General features: G+C 36.4%; 2 protein-coding genes across 2 annotated transcripts; both read right to left on the bottom strand.

Annotated features, from left to right (window-relative positions):
* Positions 1-211: 211 nt before the first annotated feature.
* LOC107823954 (DEAD-box ATP-dependent RNA helicase 39) lies at positions 212-10173 on the bottom strand. Its single transcript, XM_016650666.2, has 9 exons — positions 9375-10173; positions 7503-7598; positions 7231-7419; positions 7020-7160; positions 3205-3345; positions 2198-2340; positions 1512-1641; positions 1356-1404; positions 212-787 (listed from the first exon to the last, which is right to left on the bottom strand). The coding sequence occupies exons 1-9, from the start codon at positions 9921-9923 to the stop codon at positions 336-338; spliced, it is 1890 nt and encodes a 629-aa protein (XP_016506152.1). The 5' UTR covers positions 9924-10173; the 3' UTR covers positions 212-335.
* A 2198-nt stretch (positions 10174-12371) lies between these two features.
* On the bottom strand, positions 12372-19154 carry LOC107764770 (ras-related protein Rab7-like). Its single transcript, NM_001324860.1, is given in 9 exon segments — positions 12372-12765; positions 16046-16076; positions 16078-16088; positions 16091-16188; positions 16266-16346; positions 17901-18047; positions 18147-18246; positions 18879-18905; positions 19065-19154. Coding segments are annotated over 9 exon segments (612 nt in total). The 5' UTR covers positions 19118-19154; the 3' UTR covers positions 12372-12701.
* Positions 19155-19725: the final 571 nt, after the last annotated feature.

The raw sequence follows: 19725 nt of genomic DNA, 5'->3' as shown, positions 1-19725 counted from the left end.
TTTTCTCTTCAGGAATTCTTAGGTTACAACAACTTTTGCAGAAAGTGGTAAGGGTCACCTTAACTCACTATCCTTTTGGCAGAACGTTCAAGCAAAAGTTATGGAATCGTTGGTTGAAAATCTCCATATTCAAGAAGAGATTTTCTCCGTCTCTGAGAACAGTCTGACAATTGCAATATAGTGACAAAAAGGGAACAACAATGACAAGTCATGGAGAATGGCTATTGACATTGCACAATTTGATGACTGAAAATATCAAAATGACTAACCATAAATTTTACAAGGAGAGAGAAAAGAAAACAAAATTCAGTATACATGATTGAAACCTAGGCATGTTAACCAGCCCTAACATTTGCGTTTTTACTCGATGATGAACTCCTGCCCCTGAATCCAACAACATTTAGTTTCGACGTGGAGACGCTAGAGCTTCGGCTGTCTACTCGTCTCTTACCAGTGGAAGTGCTAACCCTCTTGGATACCTTGATTGCTATCTTCGGTTTTGACTTAGCTGGTACTTTGCCAGACTTTGCTCCAGGAGATGTTTTTGAATCGGTCTTTCTACCAACACTCGAGGATTTACCTGTGGAAGCTTTAGCCTTGCCTCTTGAATTTGAAGCTTTGACCAACTTTTCACGCTTGTCCTTCTGTTCAGTTATGCGAGACCTGGCAATATCCCTTTTGACACCGTCTACTGAGAGAGCCTCCAAGCTCTCATTCTTCATCATGGCTTCCTCGATGCGAGCGGCCAAAAGCAAGTCCTTTTTGGCAACCAAACTTGTAACTTTCCCTACACATGCAAAAAAGGTATATTGGAAACTTTGCAGGCTTGAGAGCTGTCAACCAAAACAAATTATAACCTAAATGATGAGCAATAAGAATTTCAAATGTGCATATATGAGTATGAAGTACATGTATCATTCAAAAACCAAGCAAGCAAAGCAACATTATCAAAATCACCATGAGGCACTGTGATAATTCCCTCTGGAAAGAGAATACTATTGGACAGATTAGGACTAACTTTTGGCATTTGTTGAACTTTTGGAGCACTCACGAGATTCCTGTTAGCAAAGATGTTAGGGTGCATTTTGTGGAGAGCATGTTTGGGGTAGGTTATCCACTTCTTTTATACCACTTATATACCAGGGATCTTCCCCCCATTATGTTCGATGAATAGTTACCTTATCAAAAAATTTATTCTCAGGGAAAGGAAAAACAGCTACGATTATTAAGAATGCACATCTAGTTTATGTAACGAGCAAACATGCTCTGCATTCACAGTACCAACAAAAAGCGGTCAAGTGAAGGACTAAACTCAACTAGGAAAACTAATTGTATTAAGATTCATGCAAACCAACCTTTGGCACCCATACGAGCAGTTCTTCCAGTGCGATGGAGATAATCAATCTAGAACAGGCAAAAGAAAAGGATAAGGATTTAAACATACAAAAACTGTTTTAGCTTGTAATGACTAAGAAGATAACATGTTAGGCAAAACCCAAGCAGGTGCTTACAGAATTCAAAGGGAAATCAAACATGACGACATGATCCACATCTAAATCCAGTCCTCTAGCAGCCAAGTCTGTGCAGACCAAAGTGGGACAATCTCCTTCATCGCTCTTAAACTTTGCAAGGTTTTCAACCCTGCAGAAGAAATGCTGTTACCAATGGAGGGAAAAAGTGGAGCATCTAAAACTTGATGGAGCACTTCTTACATTACAGGGACCATAACTCCATTATAAAGTCATGGACATTTCATCAATCTTGACTTTCTAACATCTTAGAATCTTTCACCTAAGAAAAAGTTCAGCATCTTTTTTGAACAGGAGAATAGTTCAGTATTTATGAAGTTGAGTTGCAAGCTGAGGCTATTGCTGTTATTTCCATCTTTTAACTGGAGGATAAAGGCACAAACAGCAGCAAAAGAGAAAATAATCATAGTGGAGGACAAGACCAGAATAATGTCAAAATAAATAATGACAAACAAGATGTCTTGTTCTTATGTTCCCCAGGACGATGGCTGATAACCAATCAATGATAAAGTCAGAAACTATAAGTGAAGGGTACGTAAAGGGGCTGAAGTATGGAGGAGGCCAAAGACTCACAAGTAAAAGCAAAACGATTAAGACAAGAGTCAGGGTAGTAGACTAGGCAATGTGTTGCCTGTTGCAGGAATATTATTCAACTTCTCTCTTCTTACCTTTGTTCTGCTGGAACTTCCCCATGGTAGTTAACAGTAGAAAATTGGTTTTCACTGAGAAAGTGATCCACAGCACGACTGGAATTCAACGTGTTACAGAATACCATCACTCTATTGCCCTTTGCTAAACTTGGCTCAAGAACCTGGAAAATTGCATAATGTAAATCAGAAAGCTTTTGCACCCAAGGGTGTGGCCTAGTGGTCAATGAAGTGGGTGAGAACCATGAGGTCTCAGGTTCAAATCCCAGCGGAGGCAAATACTAGGTGATTTCTTCCTATCTATCTATCCAAGCCTTGGTGGATAGAGTTACCTGATACCTGTTGCTAGTGGGAGGTGACAGGTATCCCGTGGAATTAGTCGAGGTGCGCGCAAGCTGGCCCGGACACCACGGTTATCAAAAAAAAAAAAAAATCAGAAAGCTTTGCTGCTTTATATATTGTGAGCTACAATGAGCACAATTATGCGCAGGGCTTTTTGTCGTTTTGTGAACAACTTGTACATTGCCACCCATGGCAAGAATTCACATCTTTCAAATATCAACTCAAATTGTAACATGAAACTACGAATGTTGAGCGCTATACCTATGTCACTAAAGCCAAGAGACAACAACAAGAGGAGTGATGTTAGTTCTCCTTGAAATCTTAAACATTTCTTCTTTCTCCAGCAAATTGACCAAAATTTTCAATTAGTGACAGTAAAACCCCATAGAACTCTAACGATAACAGCAGAATTTCTTCATTAGATGCATGAAACAGTTTGTCCACTAGTTATTCTTCACTTAGATTCCTCGATCCCAAGATGCAAAAGTCTTGTTTTGAGAAACGTGGACAAAATCAATGTCTGGAAAATTACCCGAACGGACTAAAAAATCTACACTCAGGTTTCATTTAGATTTATTTATTTTTTCTGTTGCTTCCCATTAGATACAGCTATCATATCACGCTGTACGTACACACTCATAGACATGCCTGGAATGACGGGAAAGGGTACATAAATAGTGCCACACCTGTAGCAACGCCTCCAGCTTGTTCTCAGAACCTGAAAGTTTGATGAAATCATGACGAGCAGAAGCAATCTTCTTATGTAATGTAGAAGTACGTAAATGCTGAATCCCTTGAAACTCCTCGTCAACCAGCTTTTGAACTGCCTGCAAAGCATACAAATATCAGCTGAAACCACCTCGAAGTAGAAAACTTGCAAACTGAATCAATTGAAAATGGGTAAGATTGAGATGAATCACATGCAAATAATTCTACATCACTAGAAATAAGCCGTACCGCAATGACACTATTACGTACAACTGCCTAATCAGTGCATACCTCCTAGACGGCAGGTTAAAGCAGTGTTTGAAAAAGCGATCGCTTCGTCGCTTTAAGCGCGAAGCGATCAGCCATCGCTTTTCCCTGAGGCGACTCGACCATGTGAAGCGTGCGCTTCAGTTGAAGAAGCGACGAAGCGCTCGCTTCTGTTCAGAGGGCCCTTTTTTTTTTTTAAAAGTTTGGGTCTGTTTTTTTATTATACAAAACAGACCCCTAAGACCAAAATTGACCATTTCTTCTTCTCTCTTCTTCGATCGACCAAAGCCTAGGGTTTCAACTTCATCGACATTGCTGACCAGTCCACGTAATTTTCTTCTTCTCCTTTCTTCTCATTTTTTTCTTTCTTCTTTCTTTCTTCTTCTTGTTCCCGTCCAGATTCTGCTCTTTTTTTCTTTCTTTTTCCTTCTTTCTTCCTTCTTCTTCGTTTATCTCTAACCAGTCCAGCGTCTGCACACTGTTCAGCGTCTTCTTCTTCTTCCTTTATCTCTGACCCGTCCAGTTGTCCGAAATGCCCACCGGAAATGAGGGATAAAATAAAGAATTTTGTTGAAAAGAAGGAGCAAAAAAATCAAATGAGTCATCAACCATTGGTGACCAATCTTGATGATGATGATGATATTGAAGAATTGTCACTTCCAACAAAACGGGGAAGAGATGCAATCTCTTCAAGCCATGGATCGACGGGTACGAGTAGGACTAAAGGTCCTATAGATTGCTATTTCCCAAAGAAGCCGGAAGCAAAGAGCAGTGGAAAAGATGTACAAAAAATTGCTAAGGACATTTTGAGGGATCGTGCAGTTAGAGTTTTTGCACGATGGGTCTATGATGCTGGGCTCCCCTTCAATTGTGTCAACTATACTGACACTTTTGGAGACTTGATTGAGGCCGTTGGTCAATACGGACCTGGAATGAAGCCTCCCACTTATCATGAAATCAGAGGTCCTTATCTAAATAAGAAAGTGGAGGAGACTAATAAAATTGTGGAGGAACATAAAGTTGTGTGGAACAAGTATGGCTGCTCCATTATGATGGATAAGTGGACGGCAAGAACTGGGAAAATGATTATTAATGTGTTGGCGAATTCTCCCAAGGGAAGTTTGTTTCTTGAGTCCATTGATGCTAGCGACTCATCCACTGACCACATCAAAATGTTCACCTTGTTTCAGCACACCATTGAAAAGATTGGACCAAGCAAAGTTGTTCAAGTGGTCACTGATAATGCGAGTGAAAATGTGAAAGCGGGTGGCATGGTGGAAGGAGCGTACAAGAATGTCTATTAGACTCCATGTGCTGCTCATTGTATCAACTTAATATTCGGGGACATTTTCAAGGAAAAAACCTTCTCTACAGTTTTTGGCCAGGGCGTTAGGGTACATTCTTATATTTCTCAGCAGCCCTTGTTATTGAATATGATGAGAAGATTCACCAGACAAAAATATTTGGTGAAACCGGGCAAGACAAGGTTCGCCACTACTTTCTTGACTTTGCATAGTATCCACTTGCATCCACTTGCAAAAAGCCAATTTGAGAAAGTTGTTCACTTCAGAGGAATGGAGCAAGAGTAAATTTGCAAAGGAAAGTGCGGGGAAAGATGTTGCACGCATTATTCTTTCTTATTTTTTTTGGAATAATGTCCTTCATGCTCTTAAAATTGGTGGTCCTTTGGTTAAAGTACTACGTTTGGTGGATGGGGAGCAAAAATCACCAATGGGCTACCTCTATGAAGCTATGGATAGGGCCAAGGAGGCTATTCAAGCATCATTCACTGATGAGCAGAAATATGCAAAGGTATTTCAGATCATTGATGCAAGATGGAGTGAGCAACTTCATAGACCTTTGCATGCAGCTGGACTTATTCTGAACCCGTCACTTTTTTATGATCAGCATGAGAATAATTCATTGGCTAGAGAAGTGTGGACAGGATTCCATGAGATTGTTATCAAGTTGAGTGGTGGGATCAATATGGTGTAAAGAATCCGGATTTACTGACTTTCGCCATCAGAGTTCTAAGTTTAACTTGTAGCTCATCCGGATGTGAAAGGAACTGGAGCGTTTTTGAACACATGAGAAATAAAAAGAATTATTTCGTGTTTTGAGATAAAGTAAATTATATCTCAATTATCCCAACTCCTACTAATTAGTTGACACATCTTGTTTGCAGATTCATACAAAGAAGAGGAATCGACTAACCTTGAAGCGCCTCCATAATCTAGTGTTCATAAAATACAATATAGCATTGAGGTGTCGCTACAACCACCGCAATCTAATTGATCCAATTCTTTTGGACAATATTGATGAGGCTAATGAGTGGCTAACCGGAGTCCCCGAAAATTGTGAAGATGAAGAAGTATTTGAAGGCGACTCTAATTTCACTTGGGGTGATGTTGCGGTTGCTAGTGGAGTTGGGGAGAATCCTTATGGTTTAAGGGGGAATACTTCAAGTTCAAGCTCGATTAGGAAGGGAAAAAGTGTGGCTACTACAAGTCGATCCTTATCCCTAATTGATGAAGATGAAAGTGATCATGAAGAGGAAGAGGAGGGGGAAGAAGAAGATGACAAGCAATATGAAGATAATAGAGGAATTCAAGATTTTGACAATCTTGAAGAAGAACAAGAAGAGTAGAAGAATAAGATGTTGATTCTAGTAATCTAGTAGCTTTGATTTTGCTTGTCCTATGGTTTGTGGAGGATTTGGTGGTACCTAGTACCTACTTTTAAGTTTTTAAATTGAACTTTTTGATTATTTATAATTTTATATTGTGTCTTTGCAAGGTTTACATTATGTTTTTTAAGAATTGCGCTTCGCTTTAATAAAGCGTGCGCTTCGCTTTTGAAGCGAGGCGAGCCCTTGTCGCTTTTTTGCGCTTCTCGCTCTTAAAAACACTGGGTTAAAGAATAACTTTGATGACAGGCCACTTACCTTAATACCCTTAGTAGTTAATAGAGTAACTTAATACAATGATAACACAACTTTCAGCTGTACTAAATGAAATTCTCGTTGTCTTGCACATGACATAATGATCCAAATAAAACTTTGCATTCTAGCTTTATTCTTTCAGTGCATACATAAATATCCTTCCCAAACCCAGTGAAAGAAGGATAATTATACATCAATATTAAGTGTTGCATCCATTATTGAAATTTATGGGACAAAGCTCTATCCACTGTTCTGGCCCATCTTTCCTTTACTTTGTGATTTTTAACTCCTTGAAAATTTCTACATAGTTCAGTAAATACACACTCAGAAGGTACATGACATTACCCTTTTGACAAATCTAAAAAGGGTCTGGAGACATCTAGTTCCACTTACGTCAATCAAAAGGTTAGATGACATTAACCTTTTGACAAAAGCTTTATTGCAATTTTGCCGCCAATCAACTTCAACCTAAACTATAAAGCTTTGTTTTTTTAAAACAAAAGCATAAGGAACATTTCTGCCAAAATAACCATCACTTTTTAAATAAATTATCTATTTAGCCTTTTCATAATCCATTTGGCATACCTTTGTCATTGTTGCTGTCACCAACACGGTTTGAAATCCTTCATCACCAGGCTTCGAAGCACGGTTTTTCAGCGGTGCAAGAAATTTTCGTATATCAGGACCAAAACCGCGATCAAACATGGTATCAGCCTCATCCAAGACCTATCCAGAAATTGTCACAGTAAGATATTTGGAAAACAAAGTACCTATTCCAGAAAGCAATAACAATTACCAAGTATCTGATGTCACCATAAACCACGTTTCCCTCTTCAATATGTTGTAGAACCCTGCCTGGAGTCCCCACAATCATGTCAATTGGGCCACCCAAAGAATCTTCTTGAGGTCTCAAACGGCCGCCACCACTAACCATGGTAGATCTGAACCGTGCATGATGACTGATAGACTTTGCCACACGAAAAACCTGCAATGGCAATTGGATTCTGTTGGCCGGAAGAGTTCTCTCACTTTTAATAAAATTGTTAGTTTCCGAAATGGTAAATAAACCTGCTCACAGAGCTCCCTAGTAGGGCATAGCACAACAGCTCGGGGGCGCCTAGGCTTCATGTGCATACCATGCAATTCCTCTTCTTGTCTCAACAACTAAAATATTAAACACCATACCTCAAATCAGGCTAAAAGGAATAAAGAACTTTGAATAAGAGTTAACCCACTAGTCAGCTCTAATACCATGTTACCTGAAGACATGAGTGTTTATATATTGGTTCACTGATACATCAGTCAGTGAAGTTTGTGCAACTTAAACCCGTTAAATTCTTTAAAACCTACAAAGCTAAATGCAAATACACTTTTCAACACAAGGAAGCTCTGTTTTGCAGAAGACATTCCCACTGGCATGATGTTTGATAACTACAAAGAAATTGTCAGACTGAATAACTCATTTTTATGCAAAGCCAAGCGAAGTTGGACGGGGAGTATGCTACCAATGATAAAGTATGTGTCTGCGTCATCGAATAACGCCATATGCAAAAATCTCCTTAAAATTACTAGACTTGGTCAAAGCAAGTTCCCAAGTTAACCTTGTTTTGATAAGGAAAGGTTAACCTCTCTCTCTAATTCTTGTTCCACACATGTTTCTTCTTTTATATGTATACCCTCTTGCTACACACGAATGAAAACCCAGAAAAGATATTGCAAAGGCAAAGTTCAGATGATCTTATAACACCCTCACCCCATCCCCACCCCACCCAAAAAAAACAAACAGAGTATGGTAAATGCAGAATGTTGATTCATTCTTGCGTGTGAATATTTATTCCTACATACAATACATTTCCAGAATAGAATGGAAGCAAAAGAACTGCATATGTGGCATTTAGGCTTAGTTGATGTTTCTTCACTTACACTAGGACTGGTGTTTCTAGGAGTTCGTCTTTTTTTTTTTTCTTTTTTTTTTTTGGTAAGATTTTTCAGTATAGAATAAGTGCATCATGTTCTAGATTACCCCAAATTTTCCCTAAAAGACCATTCACTTAGTAATGGAATGACACAGAGTATTTATCCTATAGTCGATCCCAACTAGTTTTGGATTGAAGTGTAGTTGATAGATTGATATAATTCATTTTTCGTTCAAATTGTTGGAATTTCAGGTTGCATAGCGCATCATCATCGATGAAGCATTTTTTTCTCCTAAATGAAATGAAGCAAGAGTAATCCAAACCATCTCCTACACACTAACCTAAGAAGAAAAACGGGACAAAAAACTACAGCAAATATCACTCAATAACTAATAACAACAAGTACAAGCTATTTGGAATGACACAGAGTATTTATCCTACGGTCGACCCAACTAGTTTTGGATTGAAGTGTAGTTGATAGAATGATATAATTCATTTTCATTCAAATTGTTGGGATTTCAGGCTGCATAATGCATCATCTTCGATGAACCATTTTTCTCTCCTAAATGAAATGTAGCAAGAGTAAGCCAAACCATCTCCTACACACTACCCTAAAAAGAAAAACAGGACAAAAAACTACAGCAAGTATTACTAAATAGTAACTAATAACAACAACAAGTACAAGCTATTATCGATAATCAAACGACCAAGGGAAATTTGCACTTTTAGTCCCTCAATTATCGGCAAATTCTAATTTTAGTCTTTGTGATGTCTGATTAAGCAAATGTAACCTTCAATAAATTGGAATGTGCACTTTTGATTCCTCTGCTTGTGTATCTTCAAAAATTTAACGAATCATATAACATTGCATCATTGGACTACCCATGTTTTACGTTAAATTTGGACTATCACTCCATAATCGAGGGTAATAATACAGTTCTAAATTTAGTCTAAAGTAACATATCCAAAACCACAAATTGTAATAAATTGAAGATTAAATATCTTAGATATATGAATGTTTCACCTGAACAATAGGCAACATATAAGCAAGAGTCTTGCCAGAACCCGTATGCGAACCCAAAACCACACTTTTCCCCTCAATCACAGCAGGTATCCCAATTGACTGAATCTCAGTCGGCACTTCAATACCCAGTTCACCTAACGCCCCCATTACCTCTTCACTCAAACCCAACTCCTCAAAACTCGACGCCACCGCCTTTTTCTTACTCTTCTTAACTCCATCATCATCCACCTCAGCTTTAAATTTTTGTGTTAATTGTTTGGGTTCTAAATTGGGCTTTGCAGATTCTTTAAGATGTCTAAGTCTAAGCCTTTCTAATAGAATTGAATGCTTAATGGGTTGAATTAGTGATTCTTCAGCAGTCGTAGTAGTTGTGGTGGTGGTGGTGGAACAAAGAGGTCTAAACCCTAGTAAAACCCTAGGGGTTTGGGGAAGAAGTGGTTTTGTGGCGAAAGGAAAACGGGAAGGGAGGAGAGAGAAAGAGAAACGGAGGGAAGAAGCGGAGGAGGAAGTGAGAGAGAGGTTTAGCAGTGCTCTTCCTGTTCCTCCCATTTTGCTCTGTGTTTTGGTTTGATGATTCAAATGGAGAACATAGCCTTCAGTTCTGATAATGGCATCCAAAAACAAAACAAAAATATAAAAATAGAAACTAAATATTGTTTTTTAATACAAACCAATAAATATCTTCTTCTATAATTGTGTGTGTATTGCCAAAATGTTTATCTTCTAATCATTTCATGAACTTTGACCTATCTATTTCTTGGCATATATTGCCCTCAAGAAAATAGAGTTTCTTTTACGTAGAGTAAAATTTATTGTATCCCTAACCTTTAAGGGTTGGAAACAATATCTCCTTGCGTTTTGAATGGGAAAGGGAACCCCTTTGTGCAAAAATTTTTGGGTGAAATAATTTTTTTAATAAAAAATTTTTCTTTTTTGAATAGATAATTTTTAGAATAATCAAGTTCTTTCATTATAGCCATTAGCCAAAAGCTAAAAATATGACAAATAATTATAATCTATATAATTATGGAGTTCTCTATTAGCCTTCTTCTTGCATAGTTTAAGATATGATATAATGCAAAAGCGCCTCCATAATAAATTTTTAAATGTGACATTATCAACTATAATTTTTGTTCAATAAAGATATTTTTAAATAAGTAAAGTTTAATAATTGCTTTAGTATAATAATTTTAATATACAAAAAAATACATAAATAAATTAATACTCATAGCAGCAATTCTTTCATCTAATATATATGTTAGAGAATCAACTATTTCAGTATATTTTTTCTCTTCAAATTGAAATGCTAAAGCATCCATGATGAAGGTGCGTTCATCATATTTCTTGAATTGAATTTATGCAAGATTTTTTTCTTTATAGCAAAAATTTTAACAATGGCCTCAATATAACCTCATTATAATAGAAAAATATTTTAAATTTTACAAGCAAGAAAGACAAAATTCAAGTATTGGTTTGGATGAAAAATATTATACTTCACGTTTGAAAGGATAAAGAGAGAGAAAAAATCTTTATTTTAATAAAGAAACTCTCACCAAAAAAATATTACTTAAGGGGGTTTCCTTTATCATTTAAAATGTGAGGGGTATTGTTTCCCAACCCTTAAAGGTTAAGGGGATAAAATGAATTTTATTCTTTTCTTAGATTAAAACATGTTATCTATAGTTCAAACTAGAATACATGAATATTCCCTAAATATTACTCCACTAGATATCATACATGCGTTTGGATATTTAAGGAAATTGTTTTAAAATAATAATGTACATTTAGCATTGTACAATCCTCTAATTTTGCTAGGGCGACTGTAGTCATTAGAGATGGCTTTTTCCTTCACCAAAGCCAAGGGAGGGCAGGAAGGAACCAAAAAAGTAAACTCCTAAAATATGAAAATTATTGAAAATAAATCAAACCTTTTTTAATAATGATCATGTCAATGTATACTGTCTTCGAACTTGTATTTAAATGATCAAGAATATGTGATTTTTCTCGACTTGTTTACCATTCTTAAGTATTATATCGAATATAGCTTATATATATATATATATATATATATATATATATATATATATATATATATATATATATATATATATATATATAGTAACTTTTTTCTTTTGCTCAATGTTTATTATAACTAGAGTCATGTATTGTTGTGCTATGAGTTCATTCTAAAACTAGTTTCTTAAAATAATTAAAAATAAAAAATAAAAAAGACTAAGCATCTCTTTCCCAAATCCCCTATGGAATATCTCAAGTCCAAAAGCGACTCTATTTAGGCGTAGTTAGTTTACATCTTGCACCCTCCGATAGAAAGAATGGATCATGTAATGTTGATTACTCTGGCCCCTATAGCAAATAAACCAGTCCCTCATCCGAAAGAGGGTAAATAGAAGTAAAAATGGCACGGGCTAGTAAGTTTTCGTACTTAAAAAATAGCTAGCGTTTGTAAAATCATTGAAAAATAGTCATTATTTTGCTACAATACGGACCGATCCGGCATAATATACTGGAGATCGGTGCACATGTGTATGAACTTCCGGTATATTATGCTGGAGCTCCAACACGCGGAAAGTTCCGACATAATATACTAGAGATTGGAGCACATGTGTATGAACTTCCAACATATTATGCTGGACCGATATATTATACTGGAACTCCAGTACATTATGCTGGAGTTCTAATATATTATGTTAGAACTCCAATATATTATGCTGAATTATTTTTCGGATTTTGAACAGTGTTTTCGTTCAAATTTATCTTTACATGAAAAATGGCTAAATTTAAATTACTTTTGAAACTGTGGCTATTTTTCAATTACCACTTGTAAATCTGGTTATTTTTAAATTTCTCCCAATAGAGTAGTATTCGGGCATACAGCATAATGACAAACAGGGTAAATATCTTACATGTAAGGTTGAAATCTAAAGTTCAAGGCAATGTAGAACAGTGGCAGTTACAATTCCAACTCATCTATTAGTGTATAACTCAAAGGAAAGGAAAATGCTTTTCGAAGTTCAGAAAGAAAATCCAAGTATCTAACAATCCATGAGGGAACAAATGCAAAATCTCAATCTTTATCACAGCGGTCTGCCATTGCGAGTACTAAATCTGGCTGAGTTTCACACCTCCAATATCTGAACGTGACAAAAGATGAGAGCTTCTTCCGAAACAACACCGAAGCCATCTGGAGACTATTCAATCCAAACGAAGTGGGTACACAAGACTGTCTATGGCCAAACGATGATGATACTGTCACACAAAAACTACGCAACATGGATTATGGTACACTATCCAATTGTTATGCCCAACTTAGCACGCACAACCACTTCTCTGCTCTGTCTCTGAAACTGCCTCCGGAATGCCCTGGAAGTATCTGTAAACAATGGTAAATAAGAGAGTTTTCAAGTCTTCTAGATCTAGCACCCCAAGAGCACTATTTCAATGTAGAGAGAAGGGTAGACATAGGAATTTAAGAACCGTAACTAGAAGTCAAATAAGTGCTAATGACAGGAAGATAAACTATACATGGCACATTGAAGAAGCCACACTTGCCCATCCAACAACTCAGTGTGTACACTGAATGTCTTAATAGAATCTACCTCCAGATACAAAGTATCACTAGAAAGCACCATCTTGTAATATAACCTAAATATTCCAAGCACATCAAAATGCCAACCTTTTTTACATACAGCATGTTTATGGAGAAAATCTTGACTAGATCCAAAACTGCACTCGTTCTGTAAGTCTAAAGCCCAAAGGTTCACCAATTCGGAATATTCGAAAATATGCCATACCCATCTTACATTCAAGGGGATCCTAGAAGCAATGCACTTCCACTTCTAAGTCATTTCATCATAATTCACCAAATTTTGAGCCGAAAAGCACTAAATCAGCCACTGAGAGAAGAAATGAGCAAGAGCCACAATGGTCCATATATACTATATTATACAATTTATTCAGCTGCCTGACATGAATAAAATTCTAACCAGCACAAGAGCCGGTTCAAGCTCCTCCTCTTCAACTTGACAGAGTAGAACCGGATTAGTCTTCACTGACAGAAGACTAATTCAAACAAGTTTCCAAACAATATAAACTTGAATTGAAATACTATGTGTTACGTCATGCCCACTTAATCATCCCTGAGACCATGTTTATGCTCTCAATTATTTATGTCCTATGATTTTAAGTTACTAACCAACAACCTTGGTAGAGCAGATATGACATTGTGAAGACCTTTACATTGCAAATCTTACTCATTGTAATATACAGGTAATTCTCTATTTTATACTCCTCCAATATAAGAGACAAAGGAAATGCTGGACAGTACTAAACCAATTAGAAGGACATCAACAACCAATGTCACTAAGGAATGAAGCAGCATGAATAAGACAATGAAGAGAAGAATCAGGCTGCATAATGGTCAACCTGTGAAGAACAATTGATGTCCTTCACAGTTATAAACATAAATAAAAGTTACTATCTGTTCCTCAACATTGTTGGAGGTGCGCGTAAAGCGCGCTTAAGCTTTCAAAATCAGGTTGTATGCTTTGGTGGAGGCGTCGAGGTACTGAGGCGTGTGCACCTTCAGCAATGGGTTCTGTTTTTAAGGAAACATCATCATATGTATATCTAATTATAATTTTTTCATTCTTTTGTCCAAATAATTATTTTTTGTATTTATAGTTACATTCTCTTTGCATTATATTTCTATGTTTTATTTTTCTTCATTGGAGCTTTTCTATGCTAAAGCCCACGCTTTAATTGCACTTTGCGCTTAAAGCTCCAAAGTTTTTGGATCTTTTTTCGCTTTTCGCTTTTGCCTATTCTGTTGTTCCTTAAGCCTAGTAATAGGCCAAATACATGCGTAGCCCCATAAACTTGGTACCAATTTCCACCTAAACACTCTAACTAAGGTTTGTTCCATTTAGACCCTCTAACCTTATTTAATCTGTACCAACCAGACCCCTCATGAGTCATGACTAACCACTACAAAAACTATCACATGTGAACTTCATGCCTGACATGTCAAAAAAAACGACTAAAAAACGCCATGTGACTTTTAACTTTGGCTAATCCCAAAAATAAAGTTTTTCAGCAAATAACTTTTAACTTTCTTCTTCCATACAACTCACCCCCACCTCAAACAGTAGTTTAGATAGCGTTTGCAAATCCCCACTCCGTCTTATTCTATAACGCCCCCCCTACACTGCTACTGTCTCCCCACCGTAGGCCCTACTCACAATTTTCAGATACCCATAAAGAAGAAGAAAGCTTTAAACTTTGTAAAGGCCAATTTTATTTGTGAGTTAAATTTTGTTTGAATTTATCCGAAGTTGATGTGTTCTTTGTTCTTCCCATATGAAAGAAAGAAGAGGTGGAAGTTTTCAGTTGTACTTCTGCTATTTTCCTTGTTTTTTGTTGATAATGATATATATATATATGTGTGTGTGTGCTACCTAGATGCTTTTGGAAGCTTTGTTATTGTCAATCAATGGCTTAAAAAGTTCATGGCCAAGTTCATTCTTCTGCAAATTATAAAAGCAATTGGCCCAAGCAAAACTGGAATGGTTCATTAAGGGCCGAAATTCTGGGAATTGACCCACTGTCGAGTTGCTTGAAAGCAACAAACAAGCAATTTTGCAATTGACCAAATTGATTTATCACCAACTAATATGAACTTTTGAAACTTGAAAGGGCTCGCCAATTACATCAATTTGAAACTTTGAGAGTGAAGATGGGGCAAAGTAAATGGGGAAGGAAATAATGAAGATGAAATAATGGGGAAGGAAGATGGGGGATTAAATATGGGGCAAACATTTATGTTATTACCGTTGGAGAAGGAAATTTGTCCAAAAAAATCTCCCTCACGCGCCTACAGGGTGAGGCAACTCACACTCTGAATCTAGTCAGCTTTTGTGTTAAAGTGAAACATAAGAAATGGGGTTGGAGGGCCAAAATGGAACAAGATTGAGTTAGAGTGCCAAAATGAAAAATTGGGTCAAGTTTAATGGGCTGTCTATGTATTTGGCCCAAGTAATAACTTCCACTAAAATCATGACAGAGACGAATACCATTCATGTCCCTTAAGCTTAGAGCTTCAAACAGTTGCACGTTTTCTTTTTCTAAAATATACATCACTATTGCATTACCTAGAAATGTGAATCAAAACGGAAAAAAATTTCTTTGCTAATGTTCCAGGCTCAGTCATCTTATCAGTTAAATTTTCAATATCTTAGCCTAGATTTCTGAACCTCAAAACCACAAAGTGAGCTGTACTTTAGATGGATTCTGAAGACCACCCTAACCTTGTGAAAGAACCTCTTTACTCTAGTCTTTGTCATAACTTTGCTTTTGCGATTTTCCATGTAATTGTCATCATTATACTTGACAGCTATACCTTCATATCCATAGTTTAAGAGGCATCTTTTGCCTATTTTAAAAAGACTGCTCCATCAAATTGCACCGAGATCTTCTTATTGCTCATATCTAAGAATCTTGATATTTAACATCTTTGGCCACCCATTCCTTAATTGGCTCAACTTAATAACTAGAAGAGAAAAGTTCTAGCTACATGTGCATTATATTGCATAGAAGCTAAGGACAACAATATTGTGCTTTCTTTATAATCATGCAAAAGGAAAATATAAACTCACATATCCTGCTCGTGCTCATTGGCCAAAGCAGTTTTTGCAATAGACAAGAAGGCGGCATCAACATTTATATCCTCTTTTGCTGATGTCTCAAAGTAAGGTATCCCTTTTGAAGAACACCACTCCTTTGCTTTCTTCTCAGAAACCTGTTGACCGTGCAAAGAATATATCAATAAAAGTTCAGGGATAATAATTGAAAAACAAAGCATTGTAAATGTCTTACCACTCGGCTATTTCCGCCATCTATATCAATCTTGTTTCCCAGCAATATGAAAGGAAATGTCTTAGGGTCTGGTGGGTTAGCCTGCAGAACAATAAACTCTATTGGTTCACATAGAACACATAGTTGATCTTTATTCAGCAATTCAATCAAATCTATAAATCAACTACTCGTCATCACAAACTAGTCATGGTCGGATCTAGAAAATGACAGAACATTTCAAGTAACAGCAAGAATGGTCCAATTAAGGTTTGACTTTGTGGAGTTCTATGCAGAAATTATGAGGATTCTTTTTTCTTCTGGAAGTTCAAAAAATTCTTATCTCCGTTACTAGGCTTTTCACTTATTTGGGGATTCACTAGAAGGCAGAAACCAAGTCTTATATTTGTTGTGATCCTATTAGGATAAGAATCTCTTGAGTGGTCATATAAAAGGGCAGTCAGGTGCACTAAGCTCCCGCTATGCGCGGGGTCCGGGAAGGGCCGGACCACAAGTGGTCATATACTTTTATGAATCCCAAACGCTGTGCCTAAATTGAACTTTTCATTGTTCTTTTTGATTGGTAAGGTTTGTCCAAAGTAGAATTGACAAGTTGCATGTGATTTGACACAAAAAGGCATGAACTCCTAAACCTTTGCCTCCAAAGAATAACCTTATGTGATACCCTATGCAATAGTCGTGGGAAATAGTATATGATTTCATCTACAAGAACATCACTGGCCAAGATGCTCCATATTTGGTTGCTTGTTTAAATTCAAGTTTACTTGTTCATAATTCCCAGTTCACCTAGATGTTGGAATTTAAACAGAAGTTTCTTATTCTCAATTAACACCTTGATAGAAAGGTGGCAAAATGTCTTCATTACCCACTTTTATACCTATAAATATGTAGAAAAAACAGCTATCATCTTTGTCGATTTTTCTTTTAGATCTTGTCTATCCCCAACTTCTCACTGCAAAACTTAGGCAGTACAAATGCAACATGATCATAATATAAATTCTTCTGTTAGTCTTGCGACCCTTTGCGAATTTGTCCATTTGAATGCACTGTGTATTAGCCACTTCAAAGGAAGATTATAATCAATCAACTAAATAAGGGCAGCCTAACAAGAACATGTCCTGATTGATGAACTAAAGGTATGATGACTTAGTATTAAATGCTCTTTCATTCCTTTTCGGATAATATCACATGTTATTCCATGCTCAATCAAGCGAGGACATAAAAATTAGATGGAATAAAGAGATACTAGTTTAAACTCAAAATAAAAACGCATTTACAATATGCTGTAAGGTCGAAGCTTCACTGACAAATAGGTATGAAATATGTTTTGACCTTCTGATTGTGACTTAAGATCTCACAAGTCGGTCCACATCACCAACTTAGCATTGTAATAGGCTAATAGCAAATGTTACTATGGATCAATGTGTCTATCATTAGTTGCTGTCCCTAATCCCAACCATATTCTACAAAGTAGGATTAAAAGAAAATATATTTCATCCTGAGTTACGGGCAACAAGCATCTCAGAGGAATTAACTACTTGTTAAAAACGTGGAATGTTACAGACATGTATGAAGAAGGTTCAAGATATCCTAACTAAGAACAGTAATAAGGAAAGACCACTGAAGCTGATGAGTTACCTGTTTGAGAAACTCTTCATGCCAGTTGTCAAGGTTGTCAAACGATCGCATTACATTGACATCATAGACCAAAACACAACAATCTGCTCCTCTATAAAATGCAACCCCAAGACTCTGAAACCTCTCCTGGCCCGCTGTATCCCATATCTACTCGTAAATCACAAACATAAGCTCATCCACTAAATACATAATCACCAAAACTATTGATCTCATCTTAGATATTGAAGACAAAGCAGAATAACCCACTTGAAGAGTTACGAGCCTGTCATCAATTTGAAGCTCCTTTGTCACAAAATCAGCTCCAATTGTAGCTTTATATTGCTGACTGAATTTCTTGTGTACATATCTATACAAGCAGTTAATGACCCACAAATACAAGCACATAAAGAGGCATAATGTACCTGGGAAAAGTGATCTAACAACAACCTATATAGCACAACATCATCAATATATGAGACGACAACGGGTAATGACTGTCAAAACAACTTTTAACTTTTCTCTTTCTTTTTCTTTTTTTGGATAACAGAAAAAATCCTTAGGGCCAATTGGCCACAGTTCAAAACTCGGTGTATAATGGGTCCGCCCTCTAACCTTTTCCACTTAAATAACATGTCTTTTGTTTGCGGAAGAATTCAAACATGTGACGTGGCCGAACCAACACATCACAAGTTGCACTCTTACCACTACACAAAAGCTTGGGCAGCTTTTAACTGTTTGTATTTTTCAACTATAGAAATTGGTATTTTTAGTAATACTTTATATATCATCCTTATTTTGGGACACAGGAAGTATTTTGCAATTTCATAAAATTAAAAAAGAAAATAAAGAGAGTAAGCTACCACATCTTTGAGCTTAAGGAAGGGCAAAATTAAGATAGTCAAAAATCTCAAGAAAGATTTTGAAAAAGACAGGTGAAAGTTAAAAAAGAAACAAATAACGTGATGTCCAATAATTGTGGAAAGTGGTACAGAAGGATACCGATTCATCAATGATGTTTTACCAACCCTGAATAACAAACCAAAAGAGAAATTAATTAATTAGTGAAATAGTACTAGATATACTCACAAAAAAGGAAATTACTCAACTTAGCCCTAGGATCAGAAATTGTAAATTGGAAAAAAAAAAAAAAAAAAAAAAAAAACTGTTTAAAACTTTAAATCGTACCCACTGTCGCCGAGGACGATGACTTTGAGCAAAGTTCGTCTACGCATAGACATGGAGATATTCGAGCAAAGTACAGTTTTTCTTTTTTGGGGGGTCAATTCCCTTTTGGGTGTCTGTAATTTCAAATGTTGGATCGGAGCTATTTAGAGTAGAGACAGAGGGTTGGGTAAAAGAGGCGCCAATTTAGATCGCTTTTAGTTACTGTGATTTGTAATTTGTTGGATTATGAAACTAGTAAATATTGTATTAATTAGTGATATTAATTGTAGGATTTAAGGAATTGCCGACAAGACAACCTTAAGCTCGACATCAGTCACCTACGTCCTACTGACCTTATCCTCTTTCTATTCTTATTTGAATTAGGTAAAAATTTATCACTCCCTCCGTCTAATATAAATAGTCATGATTACTAAACATAGTTATCTCGAATTATTTATCATTTTAAAAGTTCAAAATAAAATTAATTTTTTTTCTTTTTTACCCTTAGTAATAATTATTCTTGAAGATAGAGATAACACATAAATAAAATAAATATTCAATGAATAGAAATTATATCTTAAGACATAAATAAGAGTAGAATAATCTAATCCCTTTCCTAATTAATATTTCTTAAGGAGCGTATAAAAGAGAAACACGACGCATAATATGAGACGAAGGGAGT

This window comes from Nicotiana tabacum, chromosome 15 (assembly GCF_000715075.1).
Source record: "Nicotiana tabacum cultivar K326 chromosome 15, ASM71507v2, whole genome shotgun sequence".
In the NCBI taxonomy this organism is placed as follows: Eukaryota; Viridiplantae; Streptophyta; class Magnoliopsida; order Solanales; family Solanaceae; genus Nicotiana; species Nicotiana tabacum.
Note: the sequence above shows the minus strand (reverse complement) of the source record. Positions and strands in the feature narration are given on the sequence as shown.

Bases quoted from the DNA above. Each gene is read 5' to 3' on its own strand.
- LOC107823954 (XM_016650666.2), bottom strand. From the start codon at position 9,923: ATGGGAGGAACAGGAAGAGCACTGCTAAACCTCTCTCTCACTTCCTCC. The intron at 7,420-7,502 runs GTTTATTTACCA...TTGCCATTGCAG, and splicing joins CTAGGGAGCTCTGTGAGCAG to GTTTTTCGTGTGGCAAAGTC. The intron at 1,405-1,511 runs GTAAGCACCTGC...TGCCTGTTCTAG, and splicing joins TTGATTTCCCTTTGAATTCT to ATTGATTATCTCCATCGCAC.